This window comes from Metarhizium brunneum, chromosome 2, assembly GCF_013426205.1.
Source record: "Metarhizium brunneum chromosome 2, complete sequence".
Taxonomy (NCBI): domain Eukaryota; kingdom Fungi; phylum Ascomycota; class Sordariomycetes; order Hypocreales; family Clavicipitaceae; genus Metarhizium; species Metarhizium brunneum.
Window position 1 is genome coordinate 2,141,201 of NC_089423.1, and position 17,545 is coordinate 2,158,745.

The following is a 17,545-nucleotide window of genomic DNA, read 5'->3' on the forward strand; positions in this document are numbered from 1 at the left end:
AAGGGCATAGTTATCCAAGTCTATTGTCATGGCCATCTAATCGCGCCGCCCATCTAAACAGAATAGATTCCGGCTTGCTGTAGTAACGCCTTTTTTCCTCTGGCATATTCATAAACCAAATTCGTGGTGTCGGCCCAGACAGCTGGAGCTGGACCTGCAGATGCCATTCAGGGAAATGTCAGGATGATCCTGTCCCACTTTTAACTACCCGTTCGGGTACCTGCCATGCTCACATTCTCTAGGCCCACTCTCCTGCAGGTCCCAGTTCAACGACAACCTCAATCTCAAATCTCGATTTAGATACCACGCCTTTGACGCCGCCGCCTCAGTATTGACCACTTCATCTTGCGTCCGACGCCTTCAATGTTCTAAAGTAGAAATCACTTGGCTATAATTTCCCCAAAGCAACGAGTCATCATGCGTATGAGCTGCAGTCCGCCATAGCCTACTGTCATCCTGTCCCACCACTCCCGTCACCATGCATCGCCAGCCCTTCATCCCAGCCCGCAACTCGCGGCATCGCATCGCCGCACTATCCCTCTATCGGGCTCTCCTGCGGTCAACAAGGAAGATAGACGTGCCGAAAGATGCGCAGAGACCTGCAAGGGACGCCATGACACGTGCCGTCAGGACGGCCTTTGTCAGGAATCGGGCATATACAAGCTACAGACTGGTGTATGCTTCCATGGTGGCAGGATACAAGGTACTCCGAATCTGCAACGCCCTCTTCTCACGCCAGTACACAAGTCAGCCGGCTAACAAAACGCGCAAAGTTCCTATCGCTCTTATTCACGGCGCAAAAGCCAGGTTGCCCGGAGCACACCCAGCTCATTGAGCATCTTCGCCGTCGCGGCGACCTTAACCCGTCACACTCCAAGCCAAAGGACACCGCCCGACGGCCCCGTGAGCCGTTTCTCAAAAAGGTGGCCGGGCATGATGACGGGCACCCAGTCTACAAGCCAACTTACATCCCGCATAGTTTCAGGTACCGCATTCCGTCCGTCTCCGCCACAGCAGACGGCCAGCCCTTTCTGCGCCTGAAAAAGCCCCAGCCAAGAGCACTCTCCAAAATGATTGGTGTAAAGGGGCGCATATTCATCAACAAGATACGCAAGCTGGTCGAAATAGACGGGGAACCGCGCTGGAATGCCGCGCAGGAGGACCAGTGGGATGAACTCATGGCGAAGCAGATGAAGGCCGAACGAGTGCGTGGCGAGTCTGAGCGTTCTGGTGGTGTCAATGGAGGTGGACAAAAGATTTCCGAGAGTTCTTTTTCATGGAGTGTTCAGTTGACGAGATTATGGTGGGAATGGCAGGTTGAGAGGACGTGGAGGGATTGGAATGCGCGGGGCGAGGCGCTGCACCAAGTTGTTGAAGAGCAGAATATACAACTGAGACGGAAGGATGCTGTGGATTCGGAGACTTTGCAGAAACGCTCATTGAAGGCTGGAAGCATGCCGAGCTCGCGTAACCTGGGTACACCGCCGAATGTCGACGTTTTTCCAGCCCGCCCTTATCCCCTGACGGCATCTATCCCCGCAGTCCTTGCCAAGCAAACGGACCGTCAGCAAATGGGTGGAACGGGAAAGTCTGTCGACCCATTTACAGAACCCGCGTGGAATGCGTTGGTGCGGGCTCAGGGCAACCGGCTGTTGAAATGGGCTGGTAAAGGGGGGGCTAGCAAAGAATAACCTACTCGGTAACTAGTATAGTCACGACATCATTCTCCGGCGTTCGAATGTAGAATGCTTTGATATTTAAGCGCAGGTTTCTTGTATAATAAACGGAGCATGAGGAGCTCATCATTTCCTAGCCTGCCATGTAAAATCTGGACAGTATCAACTATGCGCTGAAAACAATATGAGCGTCTAAACTTTTTGGTATCATGATCCACGTCACCCCAATATCTCCTCCTCTTTGCATTTATCGTTCCAAATTTTCGTCGTATAAGCTCTACTTTTGCGTGGCTTGCCGTTTCTTTTCAGATTTGGCCACATCAGCCCAGCTCTTCATGGGTTGCAATGAGGGAGGCGGAGGCCTTGAAGTAGCGTTCGCATCGCCGCCATCCGTAAGAATATCTGATCTGAGCGTTTGTGGGGATGACATGGCAGACGGTGATATGGGCGGCAGCGGGCTGTCAGGTGTGGAGGGCCTCAGGGCTGTCTCATCAGTTATGCGAGGGCCACGTCTGCCCCCAAGCTGGCCCCATTGAGGCTGCGCGTTCTCACTAGACACGTCTGCACGCTGTATGATGGGGCTATCATGGGCCGGTGGAGTAGGTAGTGTCTCGAGACTCTTTCGAGAAAACACAGATGAAGCCATACTACTATCCGTCATGCTCTGGTCGCGGTTGAATACTGGCGTGTTGGTCCGGCTCGGTGTGACAGGCAAAGGGAGCTTGGACCCTGATCCCCGCGAGCGTAGAGCGTAGCCTGCCAGGTTACCGCTGATGCTGGGCGAGCGCTGACCGGCCAAGGATTTGGCATCTGATGACTGTGTTACGGCTGGGCTGCTTTGAAGGGTTCGCATCTTCTGTGTGGGACGCTCTGAAGGAGTACTTGAGATGGACTGGGAGCGCTGGGGGATATGCTGTGGAGGGGGTTTAGCAACCGTGGTTTTCGGTGTAGTCAGACTAGATCTGTTCAACCCGAGTCCAACACCTTGAGTCGTTGCAGAACCAGCTGGCTGCCTTCGCCCACCCGATAAAACTGGCCGCGGGACATCATGGCCATGAGATCCTCGCGAGCTGTGGGATACCTTGCGACGGTCTGTCATCTCGGATTCCAGCCTCTGACATTTCTCCTCTGCGTTCTTGAGCAGTGTTTGTAATCTTGAAATGTCTTGTTCATGTTTCTGCCGTTGTTTCTCCAGTCTCGTTTCGTACGTCTGATCTTTGCCCTCCAGCTCCATAATCCTCTTGCGATGTGCTTCATTTTCCTTCTGCAGGGCAATGAGGCCGGCAAACTTCCTATCCCACTTGTCCTCAACCCAGGATATGGGCCGCTTGCAGCAATCAGCGTGGTAAATTTGGTTAATTCCACCGAGCATAGACAGTTTCTCATCGACTTTCGCAGCAGTCAATCTGTGTCTGGGGTTGGTAGCCACCATACGGGATATCAGGTGTGTTAGTGGTCGTGGCCGCACTGTCTCTTGCCCTTCATAGGTAAACATAAATGGTGGCCTGACCAATGCATGGGCTGTAAGTCGATCTAGGTGCATCTTGACTTTGTCCTCCCTGAGCCGTAATTGTTCTTCACGGGATAATCTTCCTGAGTAGCTTAGAGCTTCATCAAAATCTGCCAATCTTGCGTCGTATAAAACGGTCGCAATATTGAGGTATACTAGGCCAAGTGAGTACATATCTGACAGCTGCATGCTGGAGCCATGTTCCCCGTATAATTCAGGGGCTCGCCACCGTTCTGTGCCGGGCATACCATCTGTTGTTGTTTGCTCCTGGCCAGTGACATCTCGAGAGATGCCAAAGTCTGCCAAGTAGACTCGACCTGGATGCAATAGAATGTTGGACGGCTTGATATCAAGATGCCGGACGTCGTTCGCATGGCAATGCGCCATTGCGCGAGCCACACAGCCAATAATTGTGCGCAAAAAGTCAAACGGGCACGACTCAGGTATCGGGGTTAAATATTGATCTTTGGCCATTGGATCAATTGCGCTCAAATCTCTGAGGTCCAGAGCCGTCAAGCGTTCAACAATGTCCTCGCGGTCTCCCTCCTTCAAGCGCAGGCTTTCCACATCGTCCAGCAACCTACCAAGGTTGCAAACAGCGGCCGGCCATATCAATAGGCACAATTCGTGGGACCTCGGAGCGTACGTCGCAACCAACTTGACCACATGGCGGTGATCCAACTTGCGCATCATCAGCCCTTCTTTGCGCAAGTCGTCAATGGAAAATCCTCGGCGCCTCGGTATGCGCTTCCTTGCTAAGCAAACTGAACCATGCATAACTTTGTCAACCCTGCCGAATGCGCCTTGATCCAAATCGTGGAGCTTCACCAGTTTGTTGTCGAACTTTTTGGCCTCGGGGCCATCGAAAAGTGGCTTGTTTCTATATTACGCATGGAATCATGTCAGTTGGGCGCAAAGATTCGCATCGAGACGTAATTCCGGCAGGGCGTTCTTACATGCTGGGCCATTGTGCCTCACTGTCCCACGCAGCAATAGCTTCAAGGTCGGTCAACTCTCGCTGCATCATCCATTCGCGGCCAGTGCCAAGCTGATGGCCGTGGCCCAGAATTCGATGGCCAACCGTTGTCCAGCCATTTTCGCGATCACCCATAATTCTGCTCCCTGGCAACCAAAACAAATCAATCCAGTCGTCCACTGCGGCCCGCTGCCACTGTCAAGAAATGCGGGGAGCGGTTAGCCTTTGCGCAAGCCCAAGACTAATCGGCGGGTTCGAGGTGGTTGTGGTTGGTGTTGGTGTTGTGGTTGTGGAGGTTGGCTTGGCCTGGGGAAAGGAGGAGCACCAAGTCGGTGTCAAAGTGGCCTACCCTACAACGGGCCTACCTTGGTACAAGTGAGGCTGAGTGGCTGCATGTCATGGTATTTACCAATAACCGGCGTTCAATCGAGGCGGAGCAAGAGGCGTTGAGGCTGAGCAGACACAACTACACATCAGAATTGATATTTCGACAGACACCACATAACCGTCAATGTTCAATTCAATGAGGCCGACCCCTTGCCCAGCTTCTCTCAAGAGTTGCCTCTTTACAACAAGCTGTCTATTTTCGGCTGTACATTAACGGCCGAAGAGGCTCCTGCTTCTCGCTCCGCTCTCGTTCCGCAAAATCAGGTATAGGGCGATTGGTGAAAGCGGGATCGATCGATCTCCCTTGACGATGATACTTCGTAGGGCTCTAAGTTACCAACGGCTCCAACTTGAATGCGACATGATGCAAATGTCCCGGGGAAACTTAGAGCGCGAGGCGCGACATCCATTGTGCGGAATTCAGAGGGCCTGGGTCTTCCTCGGGTTTGTTTTTATTGCCGAAGTTCGAGCAGAGAGGACAGATGGAAACAACTGGCGGTTGCGGCTAAAGCTTTGCGACCCGCTCCTCTGGGACGGTGATGAGTCGTTCTACGTGATCCTACATGGACTGAGAACTGTTATCTGTATTGCACAATGTGCCCTGAACTTGGGACGCGAGATACCAATGGGTACCCGGTAAGGGAAGCCTGTGGTGCCTGCTGCCTGACATTGGATAGGGTCATCTGAAGTCGCTTCTCTGGCAAATGCCGGGAACCATGTCGCATGTCTGGTATGGAATGGGATTTCACAGAGATGGAGGCCAAATGCCCGTCTTTCAGACGGTCCCAAGCTTGCCAAGGTCCCCCTCCAACTTCTCCTCGTGGCTCTCAGCCACTCGGCAAGCCCAGGAAACTTTGTGGGGAGTGGTGGTTGCGGCGAGAACGGCCCACCAGTTGACCTCTTTATCAATGCGTGGCCATATAAGATCCACCAATGGGACGAGGGCCATGGCATTTGAAGGTCTCTAGACGCTATATCATCCGAAGAACGTCGGTATACTAGCCTGATGGACTGTAGGATTGGCGGACAAGCGACGGCGTGCTTTCTCGAACTGAAAGTGGACGAGCATATCATAGCTTCTGCATGTTATGACAAGATTTCTTCGCCATTGATTGCCAATTCCCATTGCCATGGCTAGGGAAAGAAAGGGACAAGGGGGATAGGAATTCATCTCGGGATTTTCAAGACATCATGGCAAGTGCCGGCCGGAAAGCTTCAGAAGTTGGGCTAGTGGTATTTGTCATTCATGCCGATTAAGGAATTTTAGAAGCCTAGTGAGCAAGGCCAGTTTGAACTGTGACTCCAAGAGACGGAATCTACCACTGAGAGACTGTCTTTGTTTCATCAGACTTGGGCCGCAAAGTTTGAGCGGAAACGCGTGGTTGTCCAACACATGGAATAACACTTACAACTCTGCCCTCCTCGTGAAAGCTATCCTGGCAAAACATGTCCGGGTATTGCTTTTGACAGGGGAGCTTATGCAGCTAGCAAACCAGGCATCCCTGCATTTGCCCAATTCTGCCAAGGTGTCTTGACGAGCTGTGCGACAGACAATCATATTGTATCTGCCAGGGCCAGCGGGTCTTTCTCGATCGTTGGGACAGGAAAGACTGTATCGAGTAGTACTACGTACTACTGATAATGCCTTGCAGCGATGAAACCAACACTCCGTACTACTAGTAGTACTATGTACTAACACTTTTCAATGTTCATCGTACGGAGTACTCCGTAATCTCTTCTGAAGCGATTCGTTGCCGGGGCCTCGCATGTCGCTTTGATGCCTTCTTATGCCTTGTTGGAACGCCCATGTTGACTGAACTGACAGCCCTAGGCGGATGGCATGGGATGGATGTTGCATCACGAGACGAGCTCCGCCAGCAAAAACAAACAATACTACTCCGTACAAGTCTGTGGTATTGGCGCCCCTTCCTAAGCCTAGCGCATCGCGAGGCTCAGATTCGTGCCGTCCGATCATGTTACTGACGGCGAAATGGCGGGGAGGACAGGAGGTCATCGGTACAAGGGCTCCATGATCGATCTCTGAAGGTCTCGCAGGCTAGTTCTAGCTGCCGAGTCCACTGCTAGCTCGTGCGTTACACAATACGTACGTACTTGTCGCTGTCTGGTGTGGATGGCGTCGCCATTCGCTATTTGCTGCTTGCCAACGCCATTGGGAAAAGCTTAAAGCCGTCAACACCGACAAGGATACCCACCAGAGAGACAGAGAGGGCTTGTTTCTTGGTGGCGCCGCGAGTGGAACGAGGGCGACTCCGAGTTCATCTGGCAATAGTTTAGTTTAGCTTAGCTGGGCTTGGGTGGTGAAGCATGATGAAGGACGATGGACGGCTCTACTGGCCAACACACCTATCGTGGGGCATACCTGGCGCACAATGTCGGAGCCTTGATTGCTTCTTCCAGGCCAGGCTGGCCATCCTTGGTGGGCACACGCATCTGAAGGGTTAAGGGGTGCAATCATGAACCAAGATGGAGACATGAACGGACTCCAGGTGCAGCTTCAACTGGTCGAGGTTAGGTCTAGGTCGGCTGGTGGGCCGCCTGGGCTGTCGTCCATCCCGGCGGCTCTCTACTTCAACTGCCCCCCCCCTTCCGCTGCCAAGTCCATCTTCACGTCGCTCGTATATCTCTACATCTTATCTGGGTCATCCTCGTTTCATCCAACAAACCACTTCCATCGCCTCTACAGTTTGAATATTTACCCGTACGGCTGCTTGGCCTTGTCCTTGTCCGCTCCGCCACTCCCCACTCTAACCATTAGCCATCGCACATTCAGGCTGCCTTCATTCGACCCGAACAAGGAACTCGTCTGTCAACCGTGTGGTTTCTCATTCAACTCATGCATGGCGTTTCAAACGGGCAGCTATCTAAGCCAACACCCGCGACGTTCCCTCCAGCGCTCACGCCAGCTTAGTGACGGCTTGTTTCGGAACCATCAACCGTTACTCTTTTCCATTTCGCCAATACCATCACGGCACAGTGTACGCCCTCGCTGAAACAATAATAACGTGTTCTGCGCCGGACTTTGCGCGTATCGCCTTTGCTCTCCCAGAGGCTGCGGCCGGAAACCCGGAACCAAATGGCGACTGCTGCTCCAATCGTCCCGGAATCGCTGCCTTTTGACAACCGTTCCCCGACTGGCGCTGGCTGCAATCATATTCCAATGAACAATTCAAATAATGTGCCCAAGATAAACGCTGCCTACAGTTCCAACACGTCGCCCCTGTCGACCATGACAACGAACCCAGCCCAGAGTGTGACTAGTCCGCCGCCGGTCACTGGCAAACGGGCAAGAAATTCAGATGAAAGTGATGTCAAGGCAGGACATGCCAGTACAGCAGAAGAAGATGGACGCAAGAAGAGATCCAGAGGCAGGCCCAGGCTAGATACTAAAGACGAAACAGCAGCCGACGTGAGCCACTCCCGCGCCCCCCTTTCCCGTCCCCTATTCCCCTTACTATTGGGTGACTGCTACCGTTATATTTCATCTATTATATCACTGGGCATATCGGGTTGATTCTAACCAACTATTTACAGCGTCGTCGTACACAGATTCGCCTCGCTCAACGAGCATACAGGCATCGTAAAGATACTACCATTACCACATTGGAGCAGCGTGTCAAGGAACTTGAAAAGGCCAACGACGATATGAGCAAAGGATTCAATGATTTTTACGATATCATTCTCTCGGAGCGTGCTCTTGAAGCCGTGCCACATGCTGCCCAACAGTTGTCGGCTATTGCCAACCGGATTTCCACTGTTGCCGATAAGGCAAGAAACAACCCTGGAGAGGGCAGCTGCTCGGAGGACAGTGACGAGCATCCCGTCTCTAATCACGGAAACCATCCAAACCTACAATCAGCGCAGGCTACAACATCTGCTGTCACTGCCATGCCGACGAACAATGGATTCCACTTGGATACATCACAGCAAGCCAACATTCTTGGGACGTCTACTGGATCTCCTGGGGTGCCCGGCACCGCTGTAGCTACAACCTCTGGGCCGGTGATCCATGTGCCTGCGTCGCTCAGCTACGAAGTTGTCACGGCGGCGACCCCGGATAATGCGACTTTCCCGTTCTATTCTTCGATGGAGCCCAGTATCGAGGACGGCTTCAATACAAACCTGCCTGCTGGCCACTCGCCTTACTCCTCGATGGCCCCGCCGTTGTCCTACGCCTCCAACGAACTGACGTTTGGTCGTCGCCTGCAGCGCCAGACAACTGAAAATGGACTGCGACTCATCTCCATGTCTAATCCGCCCCCAGAGAGGTTTGCTGCCGTCTTTGGGTTTTGCTTGTTTTTCGAGTCGAAAGCGGCCATTATTCAGCGTTTGCAGCTTTCCCTGAGCCGAAATCAACATGAGGACCTCTCCCACTGGAGATTTCCATTCACCAGCCTCGGCGGCGCCGGTACATTCTTCCCGCCACAACAGTCGATCGAAGGGACAGGCGGGGACCCAATGGCCATGCGCATCGGCAACCAAGGCACACGGTCGTATGGAAAACCCCAGGAAATGACGGGTCAATCAATGGGACCGTTCAGCCCCGAGGTGCAAGCAACCCGTGACGAGCGAATTGACCATAAGATGCGGATGATGTGGCCTGGATTTGAAGGCGAGTTTTTCGACCCCGATGAGGTGGAAACATATTTGCGCCAACTGGGCATCTTCATTCCCCAGCGCGCCGAGTACGTGGAGGCCGATGTCGACCTTGGCGATCTGGACCGTGATGGGTCTTCGGCGAGAGCCAGCAGTGACTCGGCCATGATGCCAAATGGACAGCAAGCAGGATTTGCAACTGCAGATTCCGGATACGGGGGCAGCAGTCACAGCGGGACCTGGACCAACAGCAGCAACAGCCCTGTCTCGGGGTCGTCGGACGTTTCAGGCCTTCAAGTCGCTGTAGACGTGGCTCAACAGCCGGTGATGGGTCTGCGAGGACACGATGGCGGAAACGAAGCAGCGGGCGACTATGACCATGGGATGGCCAACTTTATACTACATTCTGGGCCTAGCCAGATGTGGTCGCAACCCATGGCCTGGGCTGTCAAGTCCAAGATTGGACTTAACGTGTCCCTGCTGATCCAAGGTAGGAGCATACAATTCTTGTCAGGTTTGTTTGATGCAAAAGGCTAATTAGAAACATAGAAATATCGAACAAATCGGTTTGCTTGGGACGTAGTCCTGGTGTTCGACGGAGGGACGTGAACAAGGCAGTCAAAGTTGCGGCCGGTTTGGCTGCAGTGCCGGCTTAAACAGCTGGTAGTGTCTTGACGCACTTTTCCTTGTCATGCTTCTTTTTCTTTTCTTTTTCCTTGTTTTTCTCAAACTCAGCTTTGAGACTGGGGTTGGCAGCTCCAGTGAATGGTAACAACAGGTTTTGTTGGATATGAGTTGGCCGGGGCAATGGGCGTCCCCCAACAAGGAAGACTTGGTGGCATTTCAAGCATTGGGGGAGTTTTGGGTATGAAAGGCGGCTAGGCTTTGAAACTCATACGGCGTTGCATAGGACTTGAAGTATTTTTCGAGGGCAATATGACGGACGACACATCTGGGAATGAGGGCAGTTTTGGATATACCCCGGTACTACTATATACAAGACGTATTATGGCAGAAGCATAGAGCACAGGGCCATTAATTAGGTTGTGGAATTGATAAGGCTAATACCAACCTTACATTGTACAATCAAGGTCAAACTCTGGAACCGCCCAGTGATAATGGCCACTCGGTCTGTTGTCTGTGCGGCACGGCGGGCAAGCTGAATGACGTGCGTGCTCAGGAGCAGGACGAGTGGTGATTCGCCACGCCGGCCGATATGGCCAGCGGCACTGGCAAACCCCGTGGTGATCCCAATAATAGGACAAGATTGCTGGGACCGGCCGATGGGCAGTCTAAACCCAAGCCGGCGAGGGACATCGCAGCGTCATCCGTGCCTCGTGGGCGATGCCGCCCTCTGATCCGCCCGCCTCCCTCATGGGCGCGTGGGAAAAAAAAGCAAGGGCCGCCCAGGCACGGCCGTGATGTAATTTACTTGATTTCATCTGGTTCAATGTTGTTGGCGGGGTGGCCCCCCACGATGCAGTGATGCCATGGCCTTTGTTTGTGTCCTCTGGTCTGATGGGGACCGAGGCACGGCGTACTGGAGTAGGATTGGCATTTTTTAGCCAGCGGTGGGAGGTGGGAGGCGTCGCAGGTGAGGGGAGATGAAGTCAGTGCGCGCGACTCGTCCGTGACTAGATGCGTGCTGAAAGAAAGAAAGAAAGAAAGAAAGAAAGAATGCCGGCCTGCTTGTGCCACGGATTTTTTTTTTTTGTTCACGATGCCGTCTTTGGGTTGTCATCTTGTGCGACGCCAAACTTGTGACGTTGGGAATCGTACGCGTTGGTTGGCGCCAACGCCATGAATACACGGGCAATAGCTTGACACACACTCCTTTGAACACCCTCCTTTAGTAGTACTGTTTTTCTTTTTCTTTCTTTCTTTTTTTCCGCCTCGTCTCGTCTTTTGGTCCGACAATGCGATTGATAATGATGGGAATGATTCCTGCGTATGCGGCCTTGTTTGCCGCAGCCGCAGCCGCCGCGGCATCCTCGAACGGAACCATGTTCGCCGCAGCACCGGGTTTATGGAATGACCCCTGCGCGCTGGGCTGCCTCGCGGGGAATACCTGTCCGGGGAGGGACAAGAACTGCCTATGCGATAACGTTGATCTGGTGACTTCGGATGCGTCGAGGGGCTGTCTCCGGGACGGCTGCCCGAATGTGAAAGCTGGTGCGTATCTTGCCGGGTTACCTATCTACTTTGTCTCAGAGGAGTTGTTGACATTCTATATGCCCCAGACGACGTGGTTGCACAGCTCCGCGGCGAGTGCTCCGGCAGAAAGATGAAGACGCCCACGGGAAGCCCAGTCGTGCCCCTGCAGGAGAGCACCAGCGGTGCCGCCGCGGGATCGAGTCCGACTGTCAACAGCATCGACTCTGTCGGCGGCTCGAGCCTTGTCCCTTCAAGCCCATCTCCGCCATCCCCGTCGGCGACGGAGGGCACATCGTCCACGGCGTCTGCGGGCTCTCCCGTTGCTCCGACGGCAGCCTCTACAGGCCCCTGGACGGGCGTTCCCACGGTGATTCTCAACACGTACACGGCGTCTTCTCTGCTATCACAGATATCCGGACTCGTCGTGGCAACTTCCACCCCCCATACGTCAACCGCAAGCACAACCGGCGGCGGCGTCGTCGTCGCCGCCGGCAGTGGCAGCAACGGCGGCCGCAGCACAACGCCCCCTTCGCCAAAGGGCACAACGTCTCCCACGAGCGACCAAGACACAGACTCACACGACTCTCAACTGTCGGCGGGAGCCAAAGCCGGCATCGGCATCTCCATAGCTGTACTCTGTCTCGGCATCATATCGGCCGTGTTCTTCTTTGCCTGGCGAAGACGCCGGGGCCAGAGAAACTCGGGCCTGCGCGAGGACACCATCTCGTGGCTGGGGCACGCGGGCGAAAAGCACCGCACGCTGCAGGCGATTCCGGCCTTTGGGCCGACGAGGAAAATAGGCGGCGGCGGCGGCGGCGGCGGCGGCGACGGATTTGGTTCCGGCAGTTTGGCCATGAGTCTCGAGCCCTCGAGCCACTTGACCTACTTGTCGCTCGGGTCCGAGCCGAGCCCTAGGGATGAGATGGGCGGCATCGGCATGGCCCTGTCGTCAGACTCGCATGACTTGTTGGACTCGCAGACACTGGTTGCCGAGGGGGATTCAGAGACGCCGCTGCGAGACGGCGACTTGGATAGTCCTGTGATTCCGCGCTTTGTGGTGCCGCACGGGTATTCGCTTGCGTAGGAGGAGAGAAGCGTGAGATGGGATGATGCCTTTTTTTTTTCTTTTTCCTTCTTTTACCCCCTCTTTTTTTATATGGTAATTTTATACATTTATTGACCCCGTCTTGGTGTTTGCCCACGTCTCCATGTATGCACGTACATGACGACTCGCGAGTGTAGTCTTGGGAGCATTTGATTACTTGCCTCCGCTTGTACATGCGTTTGTGGCGTCCTCGGCAGCATGTCTGTCTTGCACACCATCCTCGTAGTCATGCTGTCGCATCAGGGGGGAATAAATATACACATGTGTATGTGTACAAGTCGGTACGACATGGGCACACCCGCCGCCTTCACGTGTCGCTTCCCTCCAACCTTCCCGAACTGGTAGGTCGCCAACCGCCGTGCCGCCCGTCCGCGGCACAGGCAACTCCGCATTTCAGGGATCCACACCCGACCGCTTTGACTGCGTCCTTATGATATAACCGTCTCCCATCTTCACCATCCCACGCCCTCACCTCCTCTCCCCTCTCCTGTTCAACAGGAGCATCTTACATCTTAGAGCGTTTGAGCGTTTGAGCGTTTATAAGAGTTTGTTTCTCTTTTTTTTTTCCCAGCCCCAGCATATCATTGTCCCGCAGCAATGCAAATGCAGTACGAAAAGCAGCCCCCGCCGTCCGAGACACGCAAGACGCAGCCTCGCATCGTCATCCACGGCGGCGCAGGCAACATTGTGCGCGCCAACTTCCCGCAGGACAAATACAATGCGTATCGAGATGCGCTCCTCGCCATAGTCTGTTGACTCCTCGCCACATTCCCCCCCGTGCCTGGGCCCTTCATACACCCCTTTCTAACCCGCCAAGTGAAAAACAAAAATGCAGATCACCAAGACCAATCAGTACATAACCACACCCGTCAAGTCGTCCCAGAAGCCATCAGCCCTGGACATTGCTTGCTACGCAGTCCGCCTCCTCGAGGACAACCCGCTCTTCAACAGCGGGCACGGCGCCGTCTTCACCCGCGACGGCGTCAACGAGCTGGAGGCGTCCGTCATGGTGTCCCGCGGCCGCGAGAAGCGCGGCGTCGGCGTCATGGGCCTCCGCCACGTCCGCAACCCCGTCCTGCTCGCCAGGGGGGTCCTCGAGCACGGCGACCAGGATCTCGCGCCGCGGGGCCAGGCGCCGTGCGCCGCCGCCGTCGCGGGCCACCGCCTCGACGTTCCTTCTGCCCAGGGGCACACGCAGATCTGGGGCCCCGCGGCGGAACAGCTCGCGCGCAGATACGGCCTCGACATGGTGGACCCGAGCTACTTCTTCACGCAGCAGCGGTGGGACGAGCACGTCCGCGCGCTGGAGCGGGAGGGACGGGGGCGCGGGCAGGGGACGTGGTCTGCCGACGAGTATTTGCCGCAGGGCACGTGTGGCGCCGTTGCCCTCGACGAGGACGGCGTCGTCTGCGCGGCGACGAGCACCGGCGGCATGACCAACAAGTTGACGGGGAGGATCGGCGACACGCCCGTTGTGGGAGCCGGCTTCTGGGCCGAGGAGTGGGAGGAGAGCGGTGCTGCCGGGCCTTCGGCATGGGAGAGGCTCACGGCCGCCGTGAGGGCTGCGTCGCCCGGTATTTCGCTCGCAGGGCCTTTGAAGGGGCTGTTGGCAGATTGCTTCCCTACGCCCTTCTTCTACTCGCCCCTCCGCGAGCCGCATGGAGAGACGGTCGTCTCTCGGGCCATGGGTGCGTCGGGCACCGGGAACGGCGACTCGTTCCTGCGCATCAGCGCCGCTCGAACCGTTGCCGCCATGGCGAGATGGAAGCCTGAGAGCACAGCCAGGGCCTTGACAAATGTCGTTGGTCCTGGTGGGGAGTTGCAGCGCAGCGCCGGCGACAGATGGGGACGTACCGGCGAAGGTGAGGGAGGCATGATTGGGATTGAGAGCATCGTGGAGAGGGATGCAAAGAGTGGCCAGGTTGTGCGCGTCCGTTCAGAGATTGTCATGGACTACAACTGCGGGGGAATGTATCGCGCTTGGGTTGATGACCAAGGGAGGGCCAGGATGAGCATTTGGAGCAACGTCGGTGAGGATCCTGAGAACCGGGTATGATTGACTCATCATGTTTTATTGTGATATAGACGTGTAAGAGGCTGGTGGCACAAGCGCTGGCGCCATGTATATAGAATCATTCAACTCGAGCCGTCAAGTTGGATCGATTGACATACATTTATGCCAGAGGGCATTTCAAAGTCATCATCGTGTCCACTCTTCTTTGGCCTCGCATGCCTGTTGGCTGATTCCGATTTTATCTGAAGAAATGTTTCTTGTATCTTTTCTGTTCTTGTAGTCAATGGTTGTTCCCATTCCCGAATAGTGTACACTGGAACGCCGATGTGATGCGAATACATATCAGCCTCCACCACCTACAACCAGCCAAACATTCGGTTGTCAGATAGCATTATGCGTAACTCTCCCGAAGTTTTCGTTTCAAATCCTAATTCATGACCCTTGCTGCAACGAGAGACCACCGAACAAGACCGCTTGTGTTCAGTTTCAACCATCCGGGCCCGCCATTGTCTGTTCGCTAAGCAAGCCAAATGAAACCGTTGTAGAGGGAATCCCTAATTTAAACCAAAATATTGAGGAAAACATGTCGCAGATTAGAGTTGAGAGTGGCGCGTGTCATCGTAAACCGATAATTCCCAAGGACTACCAGTCATCAAACCCCCCCATCCCCGGGATGTTCCAAGAACTCTCATCGCGCCCGCAGTGCTCTTGAAAGTCGTAGTTGTTTTTAATTTCCTTTCGTCTCGCATCATGGCTCATTACAAGCTTGCGTTCTCCATGCTAGGCGGGGGCTGCGGCATCTCCAGTTTCGTTCCACCCGACAACATCTTGGAAAAGGCAATGCCAACACCCTCAATGACAGCAAGCAGGACTGCACAGCCAATGGCATTGTTGCGAGCTGCCTTGAAACCGCCGCGAAAAGCAAGAGAGCCACCGACAAAGAAACCAGCAATAATGGCGTTGTACGGGTCCTCCTTCTTGCGAATGCCCTTGATGGCGCAGTCGTAGGTCGAAAAGAGGCCGCCCCAGACACCAAAGTTACCGCCAAGAACAGGTGCGCGCATCTTTATGGCGGTGATGGCGCCGATACGTCGTTCGCCGTAAGGAGAATTGCGGAAACCTTTGACACCATGCCAAATGGTACCTCCGATGGCCTGAAGGTCCAGGATTTAAATTAGCCCCAAGCCGATTACACGCAGAGCAAAGTCAATCTTTGCAAAGAAGAAGAAAAATCGAGTTGACAAACGAAATTCATCGGGGGAAGCCTACACCCATGCAGAAAGCACCGCCAAAGTCATTAAAGATGACCCAGGGGCAGGGATCGCGTCCGTGGTCCATGGTGTCCGATAGAGTAAATGCCGAGCTGTGAGATGCGATTTGTTGCGAATTCAAGGTAGATGGTCGAGTATGCCCGCAGAGGAAGAAGGCTGAGCAGCTGCTTCCTATGGCAATTGCTGGGTGCCGCTCGAGAGGTGAGGCGGGTAGGTGGAGGATTCTGTGCTGGAAGAGAATTGTTTTGGAGATTGTCGGCATCCATCTTCTGAGGATGACACTCGGGGAAGCGGGATCCACTATTCTTGGCTTCTTGCTTATGTAAGGAAAGACTGGGGACTGCGTGTTTCCGCCCGCACCTTAAATACCCGTCGGCGACTAAGTGGTAGAAGCATGTTCGTGAGAGGGTCAAGTCGAGGTCTACACAAAACCTCTACAAAGTCATAATTGACGGATGAAACAATATTTACAAATTATAGCATAGATGGGCCAGTCTTCAAACGGCTAAACCCCAAGCTTGTCCTGTCCTCGCTCATATTAATCCGCGCCACCGGTTGGAGCAGGCCTGAGCAACCCCAGACCTGTTGCAATTAGGCAAAATGTCGCCCCTTATCCAGATATAGACTCCATGATTACTGAATTATACAGCCACCCCGCAAGCGCATATATACGTAGAATCCCTCTCCTGCTTCGTGCGCCGAGATGTCTCGAGTGTTCTTGTGGTACTGCTTCCGGCTCCATGTCAGACCAACTACCCAAACAGGCTCGCCGAAGACGAGAAGTATCCGGTCCCACTTTCAAAAAAGGGAGCTAGAAGATTGAATGTGAACCTAGACACATATAAAAGCGGCGGTTGAAGACTACTTTACTCTGATACTCTTCACTCTTTCCCCTGAAACTTCTCTTGATCTTTTCTGTCCCAACCTCTCCCAGTCCTACTTCGTCGTATATAGTCTCGCACGCTCGGTGGCCTACACCAATGCCTCTCAAAGTAGTTGCTGCGAGTGCAGAGGATGCTGCCCGTGCCGTGGCGATAGAAAACCTCGCATATGGCCCAAACCCTTATAGCGCCGCTTTGTTTCCCGGGCCATTCCCACCCGGCGGAGATGATTCGCGTGTAAAGATGCTAATACACCAGCTTGAAGAAGACCCTGCCTGTCGCTGGGCCAAGGTAGTAGACACGGAGCTTGAAGCTGAAGGACATGATGGTATGATTGCTTTTTCCAAGTGGTATATCTGGGAAACGCCCAGGGACACCTTACCTCCTACTCGACAGTGGGGGCCGGGTACAAATCCAGATGCCTGTGAGCTTTTCTTCGGCGGCATGAGGCGGGAGTGGATTCAGAGGATGGCTAGCAAGCCTCATGTTTGTAAGAATATTGGGCATTTCTCAGCCCAGATGTAGCACATGTTGCTAACTCTCTCTGTTTCCTAGACCTAAAGCTTTTGCATACAGACCCCAAACATCAAAGACGGGGAGCCGGGTCTCTGCTGCTCAAATGGGGCACCACGGAAGCCGATCGTCTCGGATTGCCTGCCTATCTCGAGTCCTCAGAGGAGGGTTATGCCCTGTACGAGAGACACGGGTGGCGGGAGGTTGGCAAGTTGGTAGTTGACCTGAGTAAATGGGGGGGCCCTTCTGACACAATCTCGACGCTAATGTTGAGAGAACCAGTACCAAAGCCTCAAAGCTCATAAAGATCTCAACCTATCAGCTTGAAATGGCGAAGTAGCCGTCGGATATTTAGACACATGGATTGAACAAGTCGAAACGCAATTCTCCCTGAAAGAAGAGTAGTGCACCTTTTTGCAGGTGTGCAATTGTTCACTTGGTTGT

At 54.2% G+C, this 17,545-nt stretch overlaps 7 protein-coding genes across 7 annotated transcripts; 5 read left to right on the top strand and 2 right to left on the bottom strand.

Moving 5' to 3' along the window:
• Positions 1-478: 478 nt before the first annotated feature.
• Positions 479-1,691, top strand: G6M90_00g036020 (uncharacterized protein; the record flags this gene model as incomplete). The annotated part of the gene is made up of 2 exons (XM_014691509.1): positions 479-703; positions 774-1,691. 2 exons carry the CDS (start codon positions 479-481, stop codon positions 1,689-1,691), a joined length of 1,143 nt encoding a protein of 380 aa, XP_014546995.1.
• A 262-nt stretch (positions 1,692-1,953) lies between these two features.
• Positions 1,954-4,297, bottom strand: G6M90_00g036030 (uncharacterized protein; the record flags this gene model as incomplete). The annotated part of the gene is made up of 2 exons (XM_014691510.1): positions 1,954-4,066; positions 4,143-4,297. The coding sequence occupies 2 exons, from the start codon at positions 4,295-4,297 to the stop codon at positions 1,954-1,956; spliced, it is 2,268 nt and encodes a 755-aa protein (XP_014546996.1).
• A 3,346-nt stretch (positions 4,298-7,643) lies between these two features.
• Positions 7,644-9,819, top strand: G6M90_00g036040 (uncharacterized protein; the record flags this gene model as incomplete). Its single annotated transcript, XM_014691511.1, has 3 exons — positions 7,644-7,976; positions 8,102-9,653; positions 9,713-9,819. The coding sequence occupies 3 exons, from the start codon at positions 7,644-7,646 to the stop codon at positions 9,817-9,819; spliced, it is 1,992 nt and encodes a 663-aa protein (XP_014546997.1).
• A 1,260-nt stretch (positions 9,820-11,079) lies between these two features.
• On the top strand, positions 11,080-12,401 carry G6M90_00g036050 (uncharacterized protein; the record flags this gene model as incomplete). The annotated part of the gene is made up of 2 exons (XM_014691512.2): positions 11,080-11,335; positions 11,404-12,401. The coding sequence occupies 2 exons, from the start codon at positions 11,080-11,082 to the stop codon at positions 12,399-12,401; spliced, it is 1,254 nt and encodes a 417-aa protein (XP_014546998.2).
• Positions 12,402-13,019: 618 nt separating this feature from the next.
• iaaA (Isoaspartyl peptidase) lies at positions 13,020-14,478 on the top strand (the record flags this gene model as incomplete). The annotated part of the gene is made up of 2 exons (XM_014691513.1): positions 13,020-13,169; positions 13,258-14,478. 2 exons carry the CDS (start codon positions 13,020-13,022, stop codon positions 14,476-14,478), a joined length of 1,371 nt encoding a protein of 456 aa, XP_014546999.1.
• Positions 14,479-15,194: 716 nt separating this feature from the next.
• On the bottom strand, positions 15,195-15,774 carry tim17_0 (Mitochondrial import inner membrane translocase subunit tim17; the record flags this gene model as incomplete). The annotated part of the gene is made up of 2 exons (XM_014691514.1): positions 15,195-15,590; positions 15,706-15,774. The coding sequence occupies 2 exons, from the start codon at positions 15,772-15,774 to the stop codon at positions 15,195-15,197; spliced, it is 465 nt and encodes a 154-aa protein (XP_014547000.1).
• Positions 15,775-16,687: 913 nt separating this feature from the next.
• Positions 16,688-17,406, top strand: G6M90_00g036080 (uncharacterized protein; the record flags this gene model as incomplete). Its single annotated transcript, XM_014691515.1, has 2 exons — positions 16,688-17,078; positions 17,144-17,406. 2 exons carry the CDS (start codon positions 16,688-16,690, stop codon positions 17,404-17,406), a joined length of 654 nt encoding a protein of 217 aa, XP_014547001.1.
• Positions 17,407-17,545: the final 139 nt, after the last annotated feature.